Consider the following 17,536-nt stretch of genomic DNA (forward strand, 5'->3'; position numbering starts at 1 on the left):
AGAACATGTCTACAGAGGAAATCAGAGAAAAACAATACTTCTCCTCTTGGGGATATGTGCCACTTTCTCTGTCTCTCCAGGCATATACAAGGAAGATGACATCATACTGCCAACTATTTGATTGCATCTGCTTTTAAAACACTCCCCAAAGAAAGCTTCCATGCACAGGTTGTCCTACTACCAAATGATGATGCACAAGTCACATTCAGAATGAAAAAAGGGACCTTAATTGGGCTTTTGTGAGACAATTAACAACACAAATTAATTTCCCATGGTGCAGAACAAGTTGATGGGAGGAGGAACTATAAATAGAGAATTCTTGCAGTACTTCTCTTTTGCATCACGGTGAACAAAACGTGTACCCAAACACGGGCCACGGGAAAGTGAAAATATGACAAGTTCCCCTCGGGATGTCTTTACTCAGTCACGGTGGGGTGGATTTTCTTTATTTCTTTATCATCAGGCAGGACGGATGTTTACGCTCAGAACGAATAAAAATCTGACCTGGAACGGCCCGGGATTCTATGAGGTAACCGAGACAGACTCTTTATTATTCCAGCATGGGTGCCATATTTATCTAGCACGACCTCTCTTACCCAGTCCATCCTTGTAGAAAATACCGCTTGAAAAATAGCCTTTATGTGAGTGCCCCCTTTCCCACATTATTTCTGCAGTTTGCCCCCTGACACACAGGCTTTAAGACTTTTAAGACCAGCTTTTCATTCACCGGAGAAAACAATACACCCCAATGGTCGCTGTTTGTCTCAATCAAATCCACAACCTTTACAAAAAGACGCTGCCCTAACCTTCCCCCAGCCTCTTACTTTTAACTCTGTTGCATTTGTGAGCGTGAGGCTTAAGTGAGGTGATAAGTGACCCATCTCAATGAACACCCACAGAGTTGTGCCCATATGGTCTGCGTACAATTTAGCAAAAATAGCCTTTAATGGGAGAATAATTGTTTCCCAATGTGGTGGAAAAGGAGAATGAGCGATTTTCACTTCCCCACCTGAGACCTATAACTGTAGAATGCATACCTGGCCTGCGAGGCTGGAAACGGCCAGCTTAATGTGCAAATGACAAGTGAAGACTTCAAGTTCTGTAAAATTATAAACGGTAGACAACCAGAGGGAAGGCAGTCCTCCATAATGTCCTGCAGTGTTTGGAAGGGAGAGGACCGGACTGAGGAGTAAAATTAGACAAGTCTTCAAATAGAACTGCAGTGTGCACGTTTAAAGGTACATTACACTTCTTTTGCAAGCCAAATGGTTCATTGGGCCTTCTTGAAGGCTTGTCAGTACTGCAACGACAACCTCCCTTGGGTGTCTAGAATACCAAATCTCTTGTGGCACTCAAGTCTCCCCTTTCTAGTAAACACAATGCTGTCTCTGTTTAAAGACAACTTTTAATTCTTGCAGTCTAATCTAAGCTGAAATTTAGAGGGAAAAAAGGAGCTAAGGCAATTCAGGACAATATAAAAAATGCTAAGAACAGCATCAAATGAGCAACGAATGGCTAAATAATAAAGATGGGGATTTCTGAGACTCTCAAAAGAAAGAATAAGGCCTCTATATAGATGAATCCAGCCTTGGATCTGCAGCTCTGGTAATTTTATCACAGCTGCAGCATACCAAGACTCTGGTAGAAGGATTTAGAGGCCAGCTCAGATCCAAGACACACTTGGGCAGTTTCCTGTCTGGACCACCTTAAAGGGAGAGTGCTGTTCATCGCACTGAGGCAACATTTAAGTGGAATAAAGTTGCTTCGTTATTGTCTGAAAGGTCAAGTGAGGTCAAAGAGGCAGAAGATTGAACTTTTCAGCGGTAATTGATTGATTTTTGCCCCATTCTTATTCTTCAGCAGCTGGTGGGGACGAGTCATTAAACTACCATTTAAAACTTCCCTGTGTCTCTCTGGGGCGCTCATTAGAAGAAACAATTAGGATGGTTGGGGCCAAGTATGCGCTCTGTAGGGGTGGAAATTGGGTGCGAGGAAAGAGGAAACGGCAAGTGATTCAGCTGCAGAGGGAGGACTAGTTTTTCTCACAGGATAAGCGTGGTAAAGTGGAAAATGTCTGTAATGAGAAAAAAAAATACAGACTGCAGCAGCTGACCAAAGTTCATTGAACGGAGAGGGTTTTGCGTCAAAGACAAACAGAACTTATCTGACTGAAACTCGTGCCCACCTCAGGTCCTGTGAAATTATATTAAACAGAAACTGCAATTCATGTAAAGTTAAAGACGAAGAGGTTCTTGATAAGAAACGCGTTATGAGTAACCAACTCCACAGCTCATCTCTGTCATAATATACACGGAGAACAGATTGGCATGCAGATGTTTTGTAACGCTCTGGCGGTTTCGGTCATTTGTCTTTACTGAAACTGAATATTTGTCAGCTCGAGACGTGCTTCACAAAGACAATTACTTTATTATTTTACCCTCTGCAACCACCGAACAATAAAATAAACCACGCAGTGTGTCTTTCCAAAGCTAACGTTAAGTTAGCTAAGATTTGGTGAAGTTATCAAAAGTAGCCCACGTACCCAATTCGCCAACTTCTCTCCTTCCAGCGACTACAATCCTCAGTAAACCCCTTTTTCTTCTGTGGTTTCTGGCTGAAAATATCAGGTTAATCCGTTAGTTTACTCTCTTCACATGGTACATGCAGCTCAGACACACACATCCCAACTGCAGGTTATCAGCTCGTACTGCGTCCGAGAACTAAACGGCTGCATCTTTGAAGAACTGCAAAGAACTGATGGCGCTTTCAATGCCTATCGGAAATGGCGCTTATGGGTCCATGCCACCCCACTAATTGTAAGTCAGCATGGCTTAGGATGCTGATTGCATTACACCCCCTGCTATTTTACCTTTAAACAGGATTAGCAGTGTATGTCGCAGAATAACTGCTGTTTTTATGGGGTGTAGTTTACTTCGTTGTTTTAATTCACAATTGTAACTCACTAACAACAATCAAAACAGACGTAGCACAATAGCTCAAAGTGAAAAAATTGCTTATATATAAGTCCGTCTCTCGAGTATTCAACAACAAACAAGACAGGCGTGCCTCCAGAATATTTTCATTGCGGTGGTTATGTGGAGGTGACTAAAAATATTGCGACGGCACACCAAACACAGAATTTCCAGTTTTATTATGCTGTTGTCAAATATCCGTTACTTGAAAAATATGGCAAACAAGAATGAAAGAAAAATAATTATATGCCTAGTTAATTTCCTAATATTAAAGTTAAAGTTGATATCACTGAAAATAATTATAATAATTAAAATTATTATCAACATAGGACAGTCTTGGCAGACAACCCCCACCCACACACACCCACCACCACCACCAGTGGGCCCCCCGACGGTGGTGCCCCTGAAACAAGGAGCGCATGAAGTGTACATACCCAGAAGACGTAATATTTACGAGGAGGACGCGAACGCAGCACAGGAACGCCTGTTTTTGACATGCTGTAATGCTTGGTGGGTGTCAGATGTGTTCCCACATAAAGACATCTGGACTACATAGTATATATGTTTCTTTAAACAAAATGTTGGGTCCTTTAACAATAAATAAACAAATAAATATATAAAATCATCTTTACTCCCACCCACGGAATATGTATGCAAAGCAAAAGCTTGAGAAAGACACCCCCGCCAATAACTTTTACGAGGGTCAGGTCATCTGAAATGGGGACTTCACAAAAGATGGTGTCAGTGAGTGTATTGGGTGGGTGCTAATTTATGTGCGCTATTGCTTTGCGCGACCCCCTCTCTCCTGTCCTCCTGAAAATAATGTCACCATCACCGCAGAAGGCTGGAGACAGCATGCTTTCCACTTTACAGAAGGAGTCAACACGATGGGAAAAGTCAGCTTTTACTGTCCCACACACCTTAATTAACTTAATGAACTTGACATACTCCCACCCATCTACAAAACGTGGCTGAAATTGGTTGAATTGGTGATTTTAAAGTTAAAAATTAGAAAGGCCAATATCGCCATCTGCTGGGAGCTTGTTATAAATCATTGCATCGGCTTCTAACAGTGACCAGATAACTACAAGCTACCTATGGGGCAGTGAAAACTGAATGTGTGTCATTTGTCATTTACCATTCAACTCTAACACACTCTCTCTCTCTCTCTCTCTCTCTCTCTCTCTCTCTCTCTCTCTCTCTCTCACACACACACACACACACACACACATACACATATATACAAGGATTATAAAAGGAAGATGAAGATTGTTTTAATTATCTCGTTTAATGGCATGTTAATAGTCTTGCAAATAAGTGATTTCAGTATTTCAGACAGAGCAGGTAATTATAGCATGTTTCATTAAGGATGCATCCAAAGATGGTAGAATTTTAAACATTTTTAGCCAAATGACAGGCACATAAATTAGTCCTTTCTTTATATTTTGTTCCAAGAAGTCAGACTTTCACTTATTTTTTAAAGCTTTCTGATGGGCTTTCAACGTTTTTCTTTGGATGCATCCAGCAACGTACACAGCACTAGTGATGGGATTCTGGCTCTTTCTAGAAAACCGGCTCTTTTGGCTCAGCTCACTAAAAAGAGATGGTGGAAATGGTTCCAGATTTTGCTTCTTTTCTTGGTGTTACTCATTTTCTTTGCTATACCTTTCTACAGGGAGTGCAGAATTATTAGGCAAGTTGTATTTTTGAGGAATAATTTTATTATTGAACAACAAGCATGTTCTCAATGAACCCAAAAAACTCATTAATATCAAAGCTGAATGTTTTTGGAAGTAGTTTTTAGTTTGTTTTTAGTTTTAGCTATTTTAGGGGGATATCTGTGTGTGCAGGTGACTATTACTGTGCATAATTATTAGGCAACTTAACAAAAAACAAATATATACCCATTTCAATTACTTATTTTTACCAGTGAAACCAATATAACATCTCCACATTCACAAATATACATTTCTGACATTCAAAAACAAAACAAAAACAAATCAGCGACCAATATAGCCACCTTTCTTTGCAAGGACACTCAAAAGCCTGCCATCCATGGATTCTGTCAGTGTTTTGATCTGTTCACCATCAACATTGCGTGCAGCAGCAACCACAGCCTCCCAGACACTGTTCAGAGAGGTGTACTGTTTTCCCTCCTTGTAAATCTCACATTTGATGATGGACCACAGGTTCTCAATGGGGTTCAGATCAGGTGAACAAGGAGGCCATGTCATTAGTTCTTCTTCTTTTAGACCCTTTCTTGCAGCCACGCTGTGGAGTACTTGGACGCGTGTGATGGAGCATTGTCCTGCATGAAAATCATGTTTTCTTGAAGGATGCAGACTTCTTCCTGTACCACTGCTTGAAGAAGGTGTCTTCCAGAAACTGGCAGTAGGACTGGGAGTTGAGCTTGACTCCATCCTCAACCCGAAAAGGCCCCACAAGCTCATCTTTGATGATACCAGCCCAAACCAGTACTCCACCTCCACCTTGCTGGCGTCTGAGTCGGACTGGAGCTCTCTGCCCTTTACCAATCCAGCCACGGGCCCATCCATCTGGCCCATCAAGACTCACTCTCATTTCATCAGTCCATAAAACCTTAGAAAAACCAGTCTTGAGATATTTCTTGGCCCAGTCTTGACGTTTCAGCTTGTGTGTCTTGTTCAGTGGTGGTCGTCTTTCAGCCTTTCTTACCTTGGCCATGTCTCTGAGTATTGCACACCTTGTGCTTTTGGGCACTCCAGTGATGTTGCAGCTCTGAAATATGGCCAAACTGGTGGCAAGTGGCATCTTGGCAGCTGCACGCTTGACTTTTCTCAGTTCATGGGCAGTTATTTGGCGCCTTGGTTTTTCCACACGCTTCTTGAGAGATGCATCCAGCACTTCAGTTGACCCAGTCTCCATTTCAGCCAGTGGTGTTGCAGTTCACGCTGTGTTGAATAATACAGTTGGGCATACCAAATATTCACTTTCAAACGTGTTAGAATTGTACAAACTCTGTTTTTCCCTTAGTTACTTACTATAGTTCCATGTATGGATATTTCAACAAATTGCTGCATCTATTTCCCATTTCTCTAGGGAAATATCACAAAATGAGGGGTGGTTCAAAACCTTTGCACAGCAACGTACCGTACTGTGCAAAACTGAAAATAATATTCTCACTTAATTTGCTTTGTGATGGTTTTGATCCTATTCACAGAAATTTGCAGAGCCTGTGACTTTATGGTGAGTTACAAGTTTCCCTGTTGGGCAATAAAAGCCTTATTTTTATAAAAATGCTCTGCAGTCCTTCATAAAGACAGACAACTGGTCACCCTAGTCAGTATATAAATTGCCTATGATGCGTTGTTTAAAAACAGTATAATACAAATTTGCCGGTGTAAGAGATTTTAACATTTTATTTGAAATAAACTGACATGATCACTTAGATCTCATTGCTCTCACCTCACAGGTTTCAGCACTTCTTCTTTCAACTAGCAGATCACCTAGAAGCCAGCAGAGGTCAGCAGAAAGATAAACCACCTCCACTTTGCATAGCCTTATGTGCTAACCCTATATCTGAACACAAAATTAGGTTATCAGGACTTATAAAATTTTATATCTTGTAAATAAATGACAATAATCATTAATATGACTTCCTATCCAGAACTTTACAAGCGTATCTGTGTGCTGTGAATACTCATTTACATGTTTTATTTTTGGTTTATTATTTTTAATAAATTAGCAAGAATTTCTAGCATTTTTTTCTTTCCATTTTGGTGTGTTGTGCATTGAAGAGGTGAAAAATGAATAGAATCCATTTTGGAATGACGTTGGTAAAATGTTGAACCCATGTCATTAGTTTCCCGATGTGCCATTATATCACACTTTATGTTGTTAAAGTGTGGAGAAAGTGTTGCATCATGCCAGTGAAGTTGACAGGATGTGGTTCATTTTCTGAAACTGCTTAAACAGACATTAGCCGAAGTGGTTTGACTCATTTCAGCCTCAATCATTGCTAATGTGAGCCAAGTCGTGCAAAGTATAGACCAGACAAGTAACCAAACACAACAAAAATACATTTGCACCTAAACCCAAAACAGCAAAAGCATATTTAATGCTCTTCAAAATGTCTACAGTCTAGGCTACATTGTGATATTACTGTACAGATTTCAACAACTCAGGTACTTTTATAAGGTTTATAAACTGTATTACCTGTGACTTTTAACCACCTGAAGGTGAGACAAAAACTTATTTAACAAATAACTCCACACACAGTCACCAGGAAGTGTGTCATGCTCTCCAAGGGTGTCTTAGAAAGCTAGTGTGTATTACCACAAACACATACCTGAAGATACACACGCAGAGCCCAGATAAGCAACATGGTAAATCTATAAAAACCAATAAAAGATCCAATCATAAAGTATATTAAAAAAAAAAATCAAAAATCTAATTTATTAATCATCCCAGCTGCACATGCACAGACAGGCAGCAGCGTCAGAAGTCTGAAATACTAATTTCACTAACAAAAAACCCCCAAATCAAAGCGTGCGGCACATTACACAAGACAGTGTTGCAAGAGCTGACTAAATGAAAACTGAAACGTGTTCAAACGAGACAGCCGATGTGTTTTGCATGACAAAGATTTCTCAAATAAAAGTGAGTTAATATTTTTATTAAGGAAGAACATCACGATCCAGCAAATATGTACATTTTATGCTGAATAATTAACTGCAAGTGTATTTATTAAAGCGTGAATAAGGAATTGATAATATATGATGCTTGTTCTAAAAACAAATATTTAAAAATGATCAACCCAGAAACTTCAGGGTAAAGCGTTACCTTCTGAAATTCTAAGAATATTTATAGCATTAACTATTCATATGAAATCCATGGGAGTATGTAACAATAGTTTGTAAAACACAATACAAAGAAAATTGGACAGAGTAAAGAAGGCGGCATTAAAGCAACCGCAGTGGCAGTTATGTAATGTCAGTGGCGTTAAAACATCACTGACATTACATAACCGCCAAATTTCCCAGATTTCAGTTGTAAAAAAACAAAACAAAATCAAGAACATTACTTTGTAGAAAGAGGCCAGTTTGGGCCTGATAAGAATGTAGACTTTAATAATTTAACTGTCCACACGGAGCTATAACATAATTTAATGCAACGATGAACATGTAGAGAACCTTTTTTGGGGGGGTGGGTATGGTTAAAATTGATCATGTCCTGTGGAAATCTACTTTCAAAGAATTAAAAGTACTTTCCTATCAGCCTGCACAAACTGCTATCCAACAACTCAAAAAAAATAATAAAATCAAATGAAACCTCACATTTCATCACTGATGACGTCCAAGACATCCTTGGCTGTACATTACCTTTAAAAACATACATCTCCAACTCGCAACCTTAACCAAACACCAGCCTTTCTTTTCTCATCGATCAGATGGGTTTGGTGGTGCTATTGTAGACCAGAGCGTCTCTGCTCGGCTCCATCGTGGTGTACGTTGCATTACTGGCAGGCAGACGACGGTGCTGGGACTTCCTTCCCTTTAGGAAGTGGTACACCAGGATGGCTAGAACGATGACAATAGCCACACCCAACACGATAGCTAACGCTAAAATGGCTGTTAAAATGAATTAAAATAAGCATTACAATTACAGCATTACATTTTTGGTCATATAAGATCTGAGCTTGAAAAGAGGGTGAAGAGTAATGCTCTTGATGTAAAAGTGGTAGGATGGGTATTTAAACCTCAACGGGCAAGAAATTATTTTCCTTTGGTACAGGCATAGATAAAAATAAAGGGTAATATACCTGTTTGGCTGTCACTCTCACTGGTTTCGCTCTCTTGTCTTTCTCTTAAATATACATCATTTTCTGAAAAACAAAAAGCAGTATGTCATTAAAAAAAATAAAAAAAGTTCCTTTAATATTAAAAACAATCTTTTAGAGGAAAGAGCAGGTGTAAAACCACTGCTGAAGTTGGAAATTGTTGGTAAACTCTTGAAATTGTAACACAAGTTAGTAAAGGAGTTCTGAAGTGTGGAGCATATAGATCCAAACCTATTTATAATACCCCAAATGCCACATAAACACTAACAAATAACTATCAATTTCAATCAATAATTCATTCATTTAAACCAGGGATGTCAGTCATTTTCAATCGTGGGCCACATACAGCCCACTTTGATCTCAGTGGGCTAGACCTGACCAGCGAAACTATGTGAAATTACAGGTAAAGTTCTGATATTTTATTGCCCTGATTGTCTTGTAATTAAAAAATATATAGTTTTCTGTAAACTTGTTCACATAAAATGTCATTTTTATTTTACTGTGAAATCGCTGTAAAAACAAACAAACAAACAAACAAAAAAACCTCAGGGGTGTCGTTACAGGGCCAATTTTGGCCCCCGGACCATATGCTTGACACCACTGATCTAAACAGTAAAACCAAGCAACCTGTTACTCTTTAGCATGAAGCAATGATGGAAATAACTTAATATTAACTTGCAGATTTCCTTTGGCCAAACACTTTGACAGTAAAGACAGAATGAATTACATTTTACTGCTTCTCTGTATGTTAGCATCTTTTTACTAATCTGGCAACGAGCTAATATTTGTGTGTCACCGTGCGACTCGGCTATAATTCATACGGTTCATGAGTCTCATTCAGCCGTATTCAAATTATGTGCAATAATGCATGGCCCAAGGTTTCAGTACTGGTTATCATCACCTCCAGCAATAAATGCATAAACATTTTTTGGACCATATGGTAACGCCAGTTTGTCATTATACAAACAGTTCCATATTTACAGACCCAACAATCATGTAGCAGAGTTGGCATTTAGTTGTTTTCACCTGAAACAATATTTAGTTGGCCTTTTTCCTCACCAAATGATCACTAGCTAGTTGTTGGCAGCAGCTGGGCAATAATATACAGGAAGTTTATCAGGGCTTTTTATGGTCCACAAAGGCTCAACGGTGAGATAAAAGATAACGCGAGGTCCACTGTGGAGCTGGCTTCTATCTTTTGTGGGTTCGTGGTAGAATTTATTTGATAAAGAAGTTAAACCTACTGGAAAATAATTCATTTACAGTTCACCTTGTTTACAGTTCATTGTGAGAGCTGTGAACTGCTCCATCAGAACAGGTGTGAAATGTCACCTCTAACAAAGGCGCCCAAACTAAACCCGAGGAAAACAAAGAACCATTTAAACTCATGTAGCATAAAAATGGCATGAATAGGAAATTGTACTATCATATATGAAGTCTGGGATTATGTGTACTATAAATATATAAAAATAAAACCCTACCTGTGACACCACGACAATAGTCTTGACAGGCCTCCTCATTCTCAAACTTGTTATCATTTCCTCCGCAGCCACCGTAGTTGAAGCGCAAACACTTCCGTTCGATGGGTTGGTAGTACCACTTAGTCATACTGTCCCTGCAGTCTCCTGGGTCGGGAGTTTCTGTGCAGTGTGCTGTGAATTTCAATAAACCACCACTAAGGTTACATAGATAATACCAGCCTGTGCTACATTTAGAAATAGCTAATTATATAACAAATAAACTCTAGAGAATGGCTTAGAAGCTCCAATCACCTTTTTTTACATTGACTGGAATCTGCCGCAGAATCTCAAAGTTGTCTTTCACTGACGACCACACAGGAGACAACACCAGTTAGCATGACTTTCACGAAACATTTTATCAGAGTGCTATCAAAGCCCCATTTGTCATCCCACAAGCCCGTTAGTTATTGCTCACACTCGTCGCAGTTCTGCTCATCAGAGCCGTCGGTACACTGTGGTGTTGAGTCACACTCGAGTGCAGGATCCAAACAGCAACCATTAGCACAGGTGAATTGTGTCGCATTACACGGAGCACCACATTTTTCTGCTGTGACACACAAACATAAGGGAAAGTGTCATTTGTACTGCTCTATGGCCTAGATAGATATTTGCCCTAGATAACTAATTATATCCAATAGCTAATGAACCATCAGACAACTATCACCTAGAGTTGTGGTGAACTTAGCAGTCAGGCCATAAATTTACATAGTTTTGGTTGTGAGAACAGGTTTTTGTCAAATGGCCAGAAACACAGCTTCAAGGGAATTCTGATGGTGTTTCGTAATTGTGTAAATATGAAACTATGTGTCAGTACAAATACATTTGTAAAAGTAAATAAATCACTTTTACATGTTAGCCAGTCCCTCATTAGGAACCATTCAGCTTGGCACCAGAGACTGTGAGAGCAACACTGAGGTGACCAAGAAAAACATAGAGTAGAAAAAGTAGACATGCATTTCCAGTTGTGCACATGAGGCTTCTAGTCTTTTGTTCCGCGACCATCATTTACCTACCTTGATTTTTATGAATTGGTAAACCTCTACCAGATCCTTTTACTGAAAGAAATAAAACAAAAGGAGATTATGATTAAATGAAAATGATTTGTTAATTTTTTTTTTTTACCAGGGAGTAAGCTACAGAAAGTCGTTAGTATTGAGATTTTCCTCAAATAAAAAGGGGTTTGATAATCTTAAGGAGAAGAAATGTTCATTTCTTTTAATTACAAACTATCAGTGAAGCCATAAAAAAAGAAGTAAAATCTTAAAAACAATTATTACAGTGGAATTGAAACAAAAGTACCGGTACAGTTAATTCCCATCTTAAATTTGAGTAGATTTAAATCCAGACCGAAACAACTGTATCTGAGAATCTTGGAGAATTACACCGAGCTTTTAGATCAGGTCACTGACGTGTCCTGACGGTGACATTTCACCTCTTCAGGCAGAAAGACGACAACTTTCAGCAATAGTCTGCTATCTCAGAATCACTCAGCAGAGAGGCTGAGGAGGGATTTTGTCCCTTGGGCGATCAGACAGTATAACACCTGGGGGGATGTTTTCAATTTTTCAAATGTTTTTAAATAATCAATTAATATATTTTGTATTGTATTACTACTACTTCTATGTTTTCTGTTAATGCACCTGAGGAGACATTTACACCTACTCTGGAGAGCAGTCTTGATTTGTTGTGCAGAGATAAGTGTACATTTTCTTTACCATACAAAGGACTTTGCACTTATCCATTAGAATCGTGTTCACCGGCATTTTTTGGAACAAGCCTTGATATTGGCTTTGAAGTCTCTACTTGATTTTTCCTTTATTTAAAAAATAATAATAATAGTTCATCTTCACTTGCAGGCTCACGTGATTACCTCTCACAGCAGGAGCTATTTGGAGAATGAAACAAAGCCAAAGTCTCGCAGCTCTGGGCTCTGTGTGCTCAAAGGGCTGGATCTCTGACACAGTTCTGTCTGTGCTGATGTAACTACTCAAACGAAAGCTTAGACCTGAACCTGACACTTAGTGGCAAAAACACTTGTTTTAAATTGAAGGGAATGCTCTAAAACAGGGCTTGAAAATGTAAAAGATGTATACCAGGGCAAGCAGTTACAGTTTGTTCTCTAGATATATATATCCTCTTATAATCTGTAATGTAAACCCCTTCAGTGAATTGACACACACACATATTAATGATCTGTCAGTCATTTAAATGAAAAACAACAAACAGAAGAATAAAAGCATTGATCACAGGTACCTGAACCGTGGCAGGCCTTAACGCACTCGCCCTCAGTGAGATAGTTGTTGAGATTCTCCCTACAGCCCCCAAATAAGAACTCCTCACACTTTTCTTCGGCGCCATTGTAATGCCACCGAGGGAAAGAGCCACGACACGGTCCAGCCTTCTTCGGAGCCATACAGTGGTCTGATGGGACACAAAATAAAAAGGATTACCTTTGAATCACAGCTAACTTACTCCACCACACATTAAATTTCACTAGTAACTTCACAGCCTGTATGTGTTCACTTGAAAATATGAAACCTGTCAACAGCTTATCAAAAGGCCATTTCTTTGTGACTTTAAGAGGAAACAAATTGTGCTTTTTCTTATTTTCAGTAATATAAATGCTGCTAAGATCCTATTAAACACGGCCAGAGTTTCAAGCTATGAGCTCAGCGTGTGTGCAAGAAACCCCTGTGAGGCAAAAGGATTCAGGTTGTTCTAAACGCTCACTCTTCCCTCATGTATGTTTTATCACTCGGCTCTGGGTATGAGGACAGAAACCTCACACACCTGCTGTTCAAATATTATCTGTGTCAGGGGCAGCCAATTAAAGAAAGTTGGCTTAAAGGGCAATTAGCACCTTTCCCTTTAAGACCAAGCACTCGTGCTGATAAGTCAAACAGTGGATGAATCAAGATACTGCGCCAAGGCCCTGTGTTAAGATAAATAAGGATAATATGGGAATTTAATTCATCAAAATGACTCTAAAAGAGTCCAACTTGAAAAGTAGCTGAAAAGAAATCATAAAACAGATCCCCATTAACAAATATAAAATGATTCACTATTAGTCAATGCTTTAAATGTTAATCAGATGACTTTCTGAAGCAAATTAACAATATGACACTTGCTTTAAGTCCATAATCCAATCTGATCAATCGTATGAGACAGCTGTCCTGTCTCATACGCGATACTTTATTTGGTGAGATTTTCTTTGACGTGTGCTTCCTTGTTGTCTTGAGAGCAGACAGATAATTACTTATGAAACTGCCGTCCAGACAGAAAGAGGGAGCAGAAAAAAGAAGTGGAGAACAAAAGAGCTACAGATCATGCGAATGTGGTTAATGACACAAAAGATCATAGATTCTTTTTACACTGGAAAAGGAAACGTAGCATTTGGAAGTATAAGCTGTACTTTAATTGGTAAGTTCTCGTATTATTTCTTCATTCATGAATGGCAAGAATTGTCATGCAAGAGTCGCGGCACTGACACAAAGGCAAGTCTCAGCAACAATCACACATATTCCACAGAAAGCATTCCTGAACATTATTCAGCACTAAACCTGTTAATGGGTGACTGAACCAACTGCATGGTTAGAAATCTTTTCCTGTCCTTCACTATATAATCAACCAGCAGATGCAGAACTAAGCAAAAGACAACCCCCTATAGCGCACACGTATTTTTTAAAAACAACAGATTTTAAATGACTTAATTAGTACGGACACTAACATTTACGGACATTGACTTTTTGTTTGTGCCGCCTAAGCAGAAACCAGACTGACAGGTTCTTCTGAGTTGGGGGAGGAGTGATGGTATCGGGGGAACAGTAAAAACCACACCGATTGAGATTGCTCACTTCCGTTTTCTCCAGAGAGCGTCATGTCGCCTTACTGTGGTATTTTACAACAGAAGCGACCTGGATATTACTTCCCCTCACACAAAAGGAGAATATTAAACCAGTCGCTTGTGCTCCAAAGTTCATTTTCCTGCTACCAGCCCTCCTTCCCCAGAGTCTTAGAATTGGGTGTAATCCCTTTAAAACACAAGCTTTTATCCCTCTGTGTTCATGTTGTCATGTCACTCTGTCCACAGGAATGATTCTAGCATGTTGTGACATGTCTGCCAACATGGAAGGACTTCAAGGAGCAACTGAAAACAAGCTGCTTGGAAATGTTTAATATTCCAGGGTCAGGGTGATGCAACAGAAAATTAATTAATTAAAATAAATAATCCATATATTTACAAAATTATTTTTTTTGGGGAAATATCTGAATTAGGACGTCTTGACCCCATTAAAGAAAATGTCAACAAATACGATACGGAGGAAAACATGACTCATTACAACTGAAACTGAACCATAGCTCCTGCCAGTCTATCAAGTAATGAAACATATCGGCCAACTCCAAGCTGAGATGTAATTTCCAGCTTCGGACTGGCAGCGCGGTATTTATGTCATGAAGACTCTGATCTACAGGGTAAGGTTCTCTCTCCATTTAAAACTTAAAAACAGATACATGGACTGACTCTTAGATATCACTTTTCTGCTTCAGCATTCAAAGTGCTTTATACAGCAGCCTCAATAACAGAAATAAGCACCTTTGTTCTACACCTAACCCTTCTATCTAACCTTCCAACTGTGATCGTGCCAGAGGATACTTTGGCATACAGACTGGAGAAGTCAGGGATAGAACCACCAATCCTTCAAATAGTAGATTCCTTGCTCCACCTCGTGAGCCACAGCCACCACATAATTTAAATCCCAGTATGTTCAAATCATGCTGAAGGTTCAAACAGCATCTTTTTTCAGACTAGATACTCACGCTCAGACTGCTCAGGAGTGAGGACGAGGACCTTAACTTCGGTTGAATCCGACTGGCCGATAGTATCCGTAACAGTCAGCTGGAACCTGTATTTCCCAGATGTCAGGTTGGAAACAACCATTTGGTCTTTAAATTGGATGTCCTGTAGGGCATATAAAGACAGTGTCTCACGTTTTTTTTAGTGAAACAGCAGGTGGAATCAATACAGTTATAGCAGATATTCCTATAAATAAATGCCATCGTCTTAAAATAATGGTGGTAAACTCAGGTTTGTCACTCTCCTCACCTCATAGACAGCATATAGATATTCGGTGAGCATTTTCCACTTGTAGGACACAATCCCTTTGTCATCTCTGCTTTTCATACCATTCAGTACCAGGCTTTCATGAGGCTGGATCACCTGGCCCGGACCTCCATCGGCCACTGGACGACGGTCATCAGTATCTAGAGCGAAACCGTGAGATTGGTGGGAATCACATTTTGACCAGTTTTAACAGAAAATGTAAAAGAAATAAGCAACAAAACAAAAACAGTACAAGCAACTAAACAAGCTGAAGAGAGATGAACATGCTAACCCTTCCAGGCATGTAGGAACACGCAAAACTGAAGATTACTGCCATAGATATGAAGAACAAGATATGCTTGTTATCATTAAACAAAACAAAAAAAGGGTGAATCAAAACTAGTGGATTTAATTATCGGAGTGTGCTAACAAATTTGGCAAATTCATGACCTTTAAGCATTTAAACAGGACACCCTCATAATGTCTGTTGTGAAGTTGGGTTCCTTAGAAAAAAGAAATGTCACTACTGGATGTTCCCACAGTTATAGTCCGTATGCATGTCAGATATTCACAAAGGCATAACTAACAACACTATGACAAATATTCTTTTGTGAGTTTTGGCCTTACCTGGGTCGGGGTGATTAACATGGTACCTGCTAAAAATGTTCTTGTGGATATAACTGTCGTATCCTTTCTTCCCAACAAAGTGGCAAACGTATTTCTGTTTGTACAGGCAATCAAAGAGAAAGCAGGAGCTGATCGTGCCTCCCTCCTCTCCCTCCTCCATGAAGGCGACATTGCACCTGGAATCTTTGCAGCAGGCTTGCACGCAGTCCTTGTGTCGATACAGTTTCGGCGACGAAATAAAAGTCGCTCCGTCTTTCACAGATCCGTCGGCATCGAGCACAAAGTCATCCCGACCTTTCTCGAATTGGGCCAAGCATTCCTCACCAACCTGCTGACCAGCGGTGGTTACAACAAGTAACAAGAGCAGCAGCGCACACGCACCCGATCGTCCTTTAATTAATGAATACATTATTTTAAAATAAGAGTCCCACAATGGCAAATTAACGCAAATAAAATCCAGAAGTGAAAGTGAAATCGGTTCAATATTTAAATATAAAAACAGCCACAGTTGGGAAAACTTATAACAAAAAACAACCTAAAAAGAGAGACCAGTTTAGGCCTCAAAGCTAAACAACACTTCTCCTCCTCGGCAGTCGACTCTGATTAAACTAACAACTTCCTGATATTCCACAAGACGTATCTGAGTGCTACCACACTGATCTGACGCTTTACGAGACTGAAACTCAGAAGAGATTAACCTGTTTGATGTCGGCAAAAACCACGGAGTCAACGACATAGCCCAGGTGACTCACCTGAGATACAGGAAGTGAAATTCCACTCTTGAGCCGCGCCACTCCCTTCTCTCTCCTAACAAAACAGGGACAGAGGACCGAGCGTGTGAGTGTAAAGCAGCACTGTAAACACCCGGGCGACACTCCAGTCAATCATTCAGTCCTCAACCTTTAGGGTTGATTTCAAGTTCCATTAGTAGATAATATCTAATAAAATAATATCAGTCAGCAATAAAACAACTAAACAAAACACACGTATTTATTTTAACGCTATACAAACGGCTGTTTTATTTTTAAAAATGAATTAGTAAATGAGATAAATCTAAAAATCCGTCAGATAAACCAGTCGTTGGCAACAAGAGAAAATACACATATTAAAATGAATGAATATAGAAAAAATACTATTAAATCTTCTTTCATAGTAATCAGAAATGTAAAGCGAAAACCAACAATAAGATCTTGAGAACTCTGCGTGCCACCAGTTTTAACGTGCATGCGCACTGAAGTCTCTCGATCTGCATTGAGGGGATTAACGCTATCTATCTATCTATCTATCTATCTATCTATCTATCTATCTATCTATCTATCTATCTATAAAAACACCCAGCACGCCCCTGCGGGCGGTTTATCCTTCAAGCTCGGGTCCTCTACCAGAGGCCTGGGAGCTTGAGGGTCCTGCGCAGTATCTTAGCTGTTCCCAGGACTGCGCTCTTCTGGACAGAGATCTCCGATGTTGTTCCCGGGATCTGCTGGAGCCACTCGCCTAG

General features: G+C 39.7%; 2 protein-coding genes across 5 annotated transcripts in view; both read right to left on the reverse strand.

Annotated features, from left to right (window-relative positions):
* Window positions 1–2,750, reverse strand: part of LOC146647206 (pleckstrin homology domain-containing family G member 3-like) — a 31,562-nt gene extending 28,812 nt beyond the window's left edge. For all 3 annotated transcript variants that reach the window (XM_085390856.1, XM_085390854.1, XM_085390852.1), the window contains exon 1: window positions 2,543–2,750. The gene's annotated coding sequence lies outside the window, so the exon portion shown is untranslated. The remainder of the gene's footprint in view (window positions 1–2,542) is intronic.
* Window positions 2,751–7,605: 4,855 nt separating this feature from the next.
* Window positions 7,606–16,826, reverse strand: spint1a (serine peptidase inhibitor, Kunitz type 1 a). Of its 2 annotated transcripts, none has more exons than XM_085391768.1 (10): window positions 16,039–16,826; window positions 15,415–15,572; window positions 15,129–15,270; window positions 12,564–12,731; window positions 11,324–11,365; window positions 10,726–10,854; window positions 10,563–10,613; window positions 10,272–10,442; window positions 8,773–8,835; window positions 7,606–8,581 (listed from the first exon to the last, which is right to left on the reverse strand). In XM_085391768.1, the coding sequence occupies exons 1-10, from the start codon at window positions 16,445–16,447 to the stop codon at window positions 8,397–8,399; spliced, it is 1,518 nt and encodes a 505-aa protein (XP_085247894.1). In that variant the 5' UTR covers window positions 16,448–16,826; the 3' UTR covers window positions 7,606–8,396. The 2 variants fall into 2 exon arrangements, with proteins under 2 accessions (XP_085247894.1, XP_085247893.1); XM_085391767.1 differs by having other exon boundaries at window positions 10,726–10,857; window positions 16,039–16,824.
* Window positions 16,827–17,536: the final 710 nt, after the last annotated feature.

Source organism: Rhamphochromis longiceps, linkage group LG19 (genome assembly GCF_057381845.1).
Source record: "Rhamphochromis longiceps isolate RC_006_pf linkage group LG19, R_longiceps_female_GT1.1, whole genome shotgun sequence".
In the NCBI taxonomy this organism is placed as follows: domain Eukaryota; kingdom Metazoa; phylum Chordata; class Actinopteri; order Cichliformes; family Cichlidae; genus Rhamphochromis; species Rhamphochromis longiceps.

Bases quoted from the DNA above. Each gene is read 5' to 3' on its own strand.
- spint1a (XM_085391767.1), bottom strand. From the start codon at position 16,447: ATGTATTCATTAATTAAAGGACGATCGGGTGCGTGTGCGCTGCTGCTC. The intron at 10,858-11,323 runs GTAGGTAAATGA...TGTGTGTCACAG, and splicing joins ACCAATTCATAAAAATCAAG to CAGAAAAATGTGGTGCTCCG. The intron at 8,582-8,772 runs GTATATTACCCT...TCATTTTAACAG, and splicing joins TGAGAGTGACAGCCAAACAG to CCATTTTAGCGTTAGCTATC.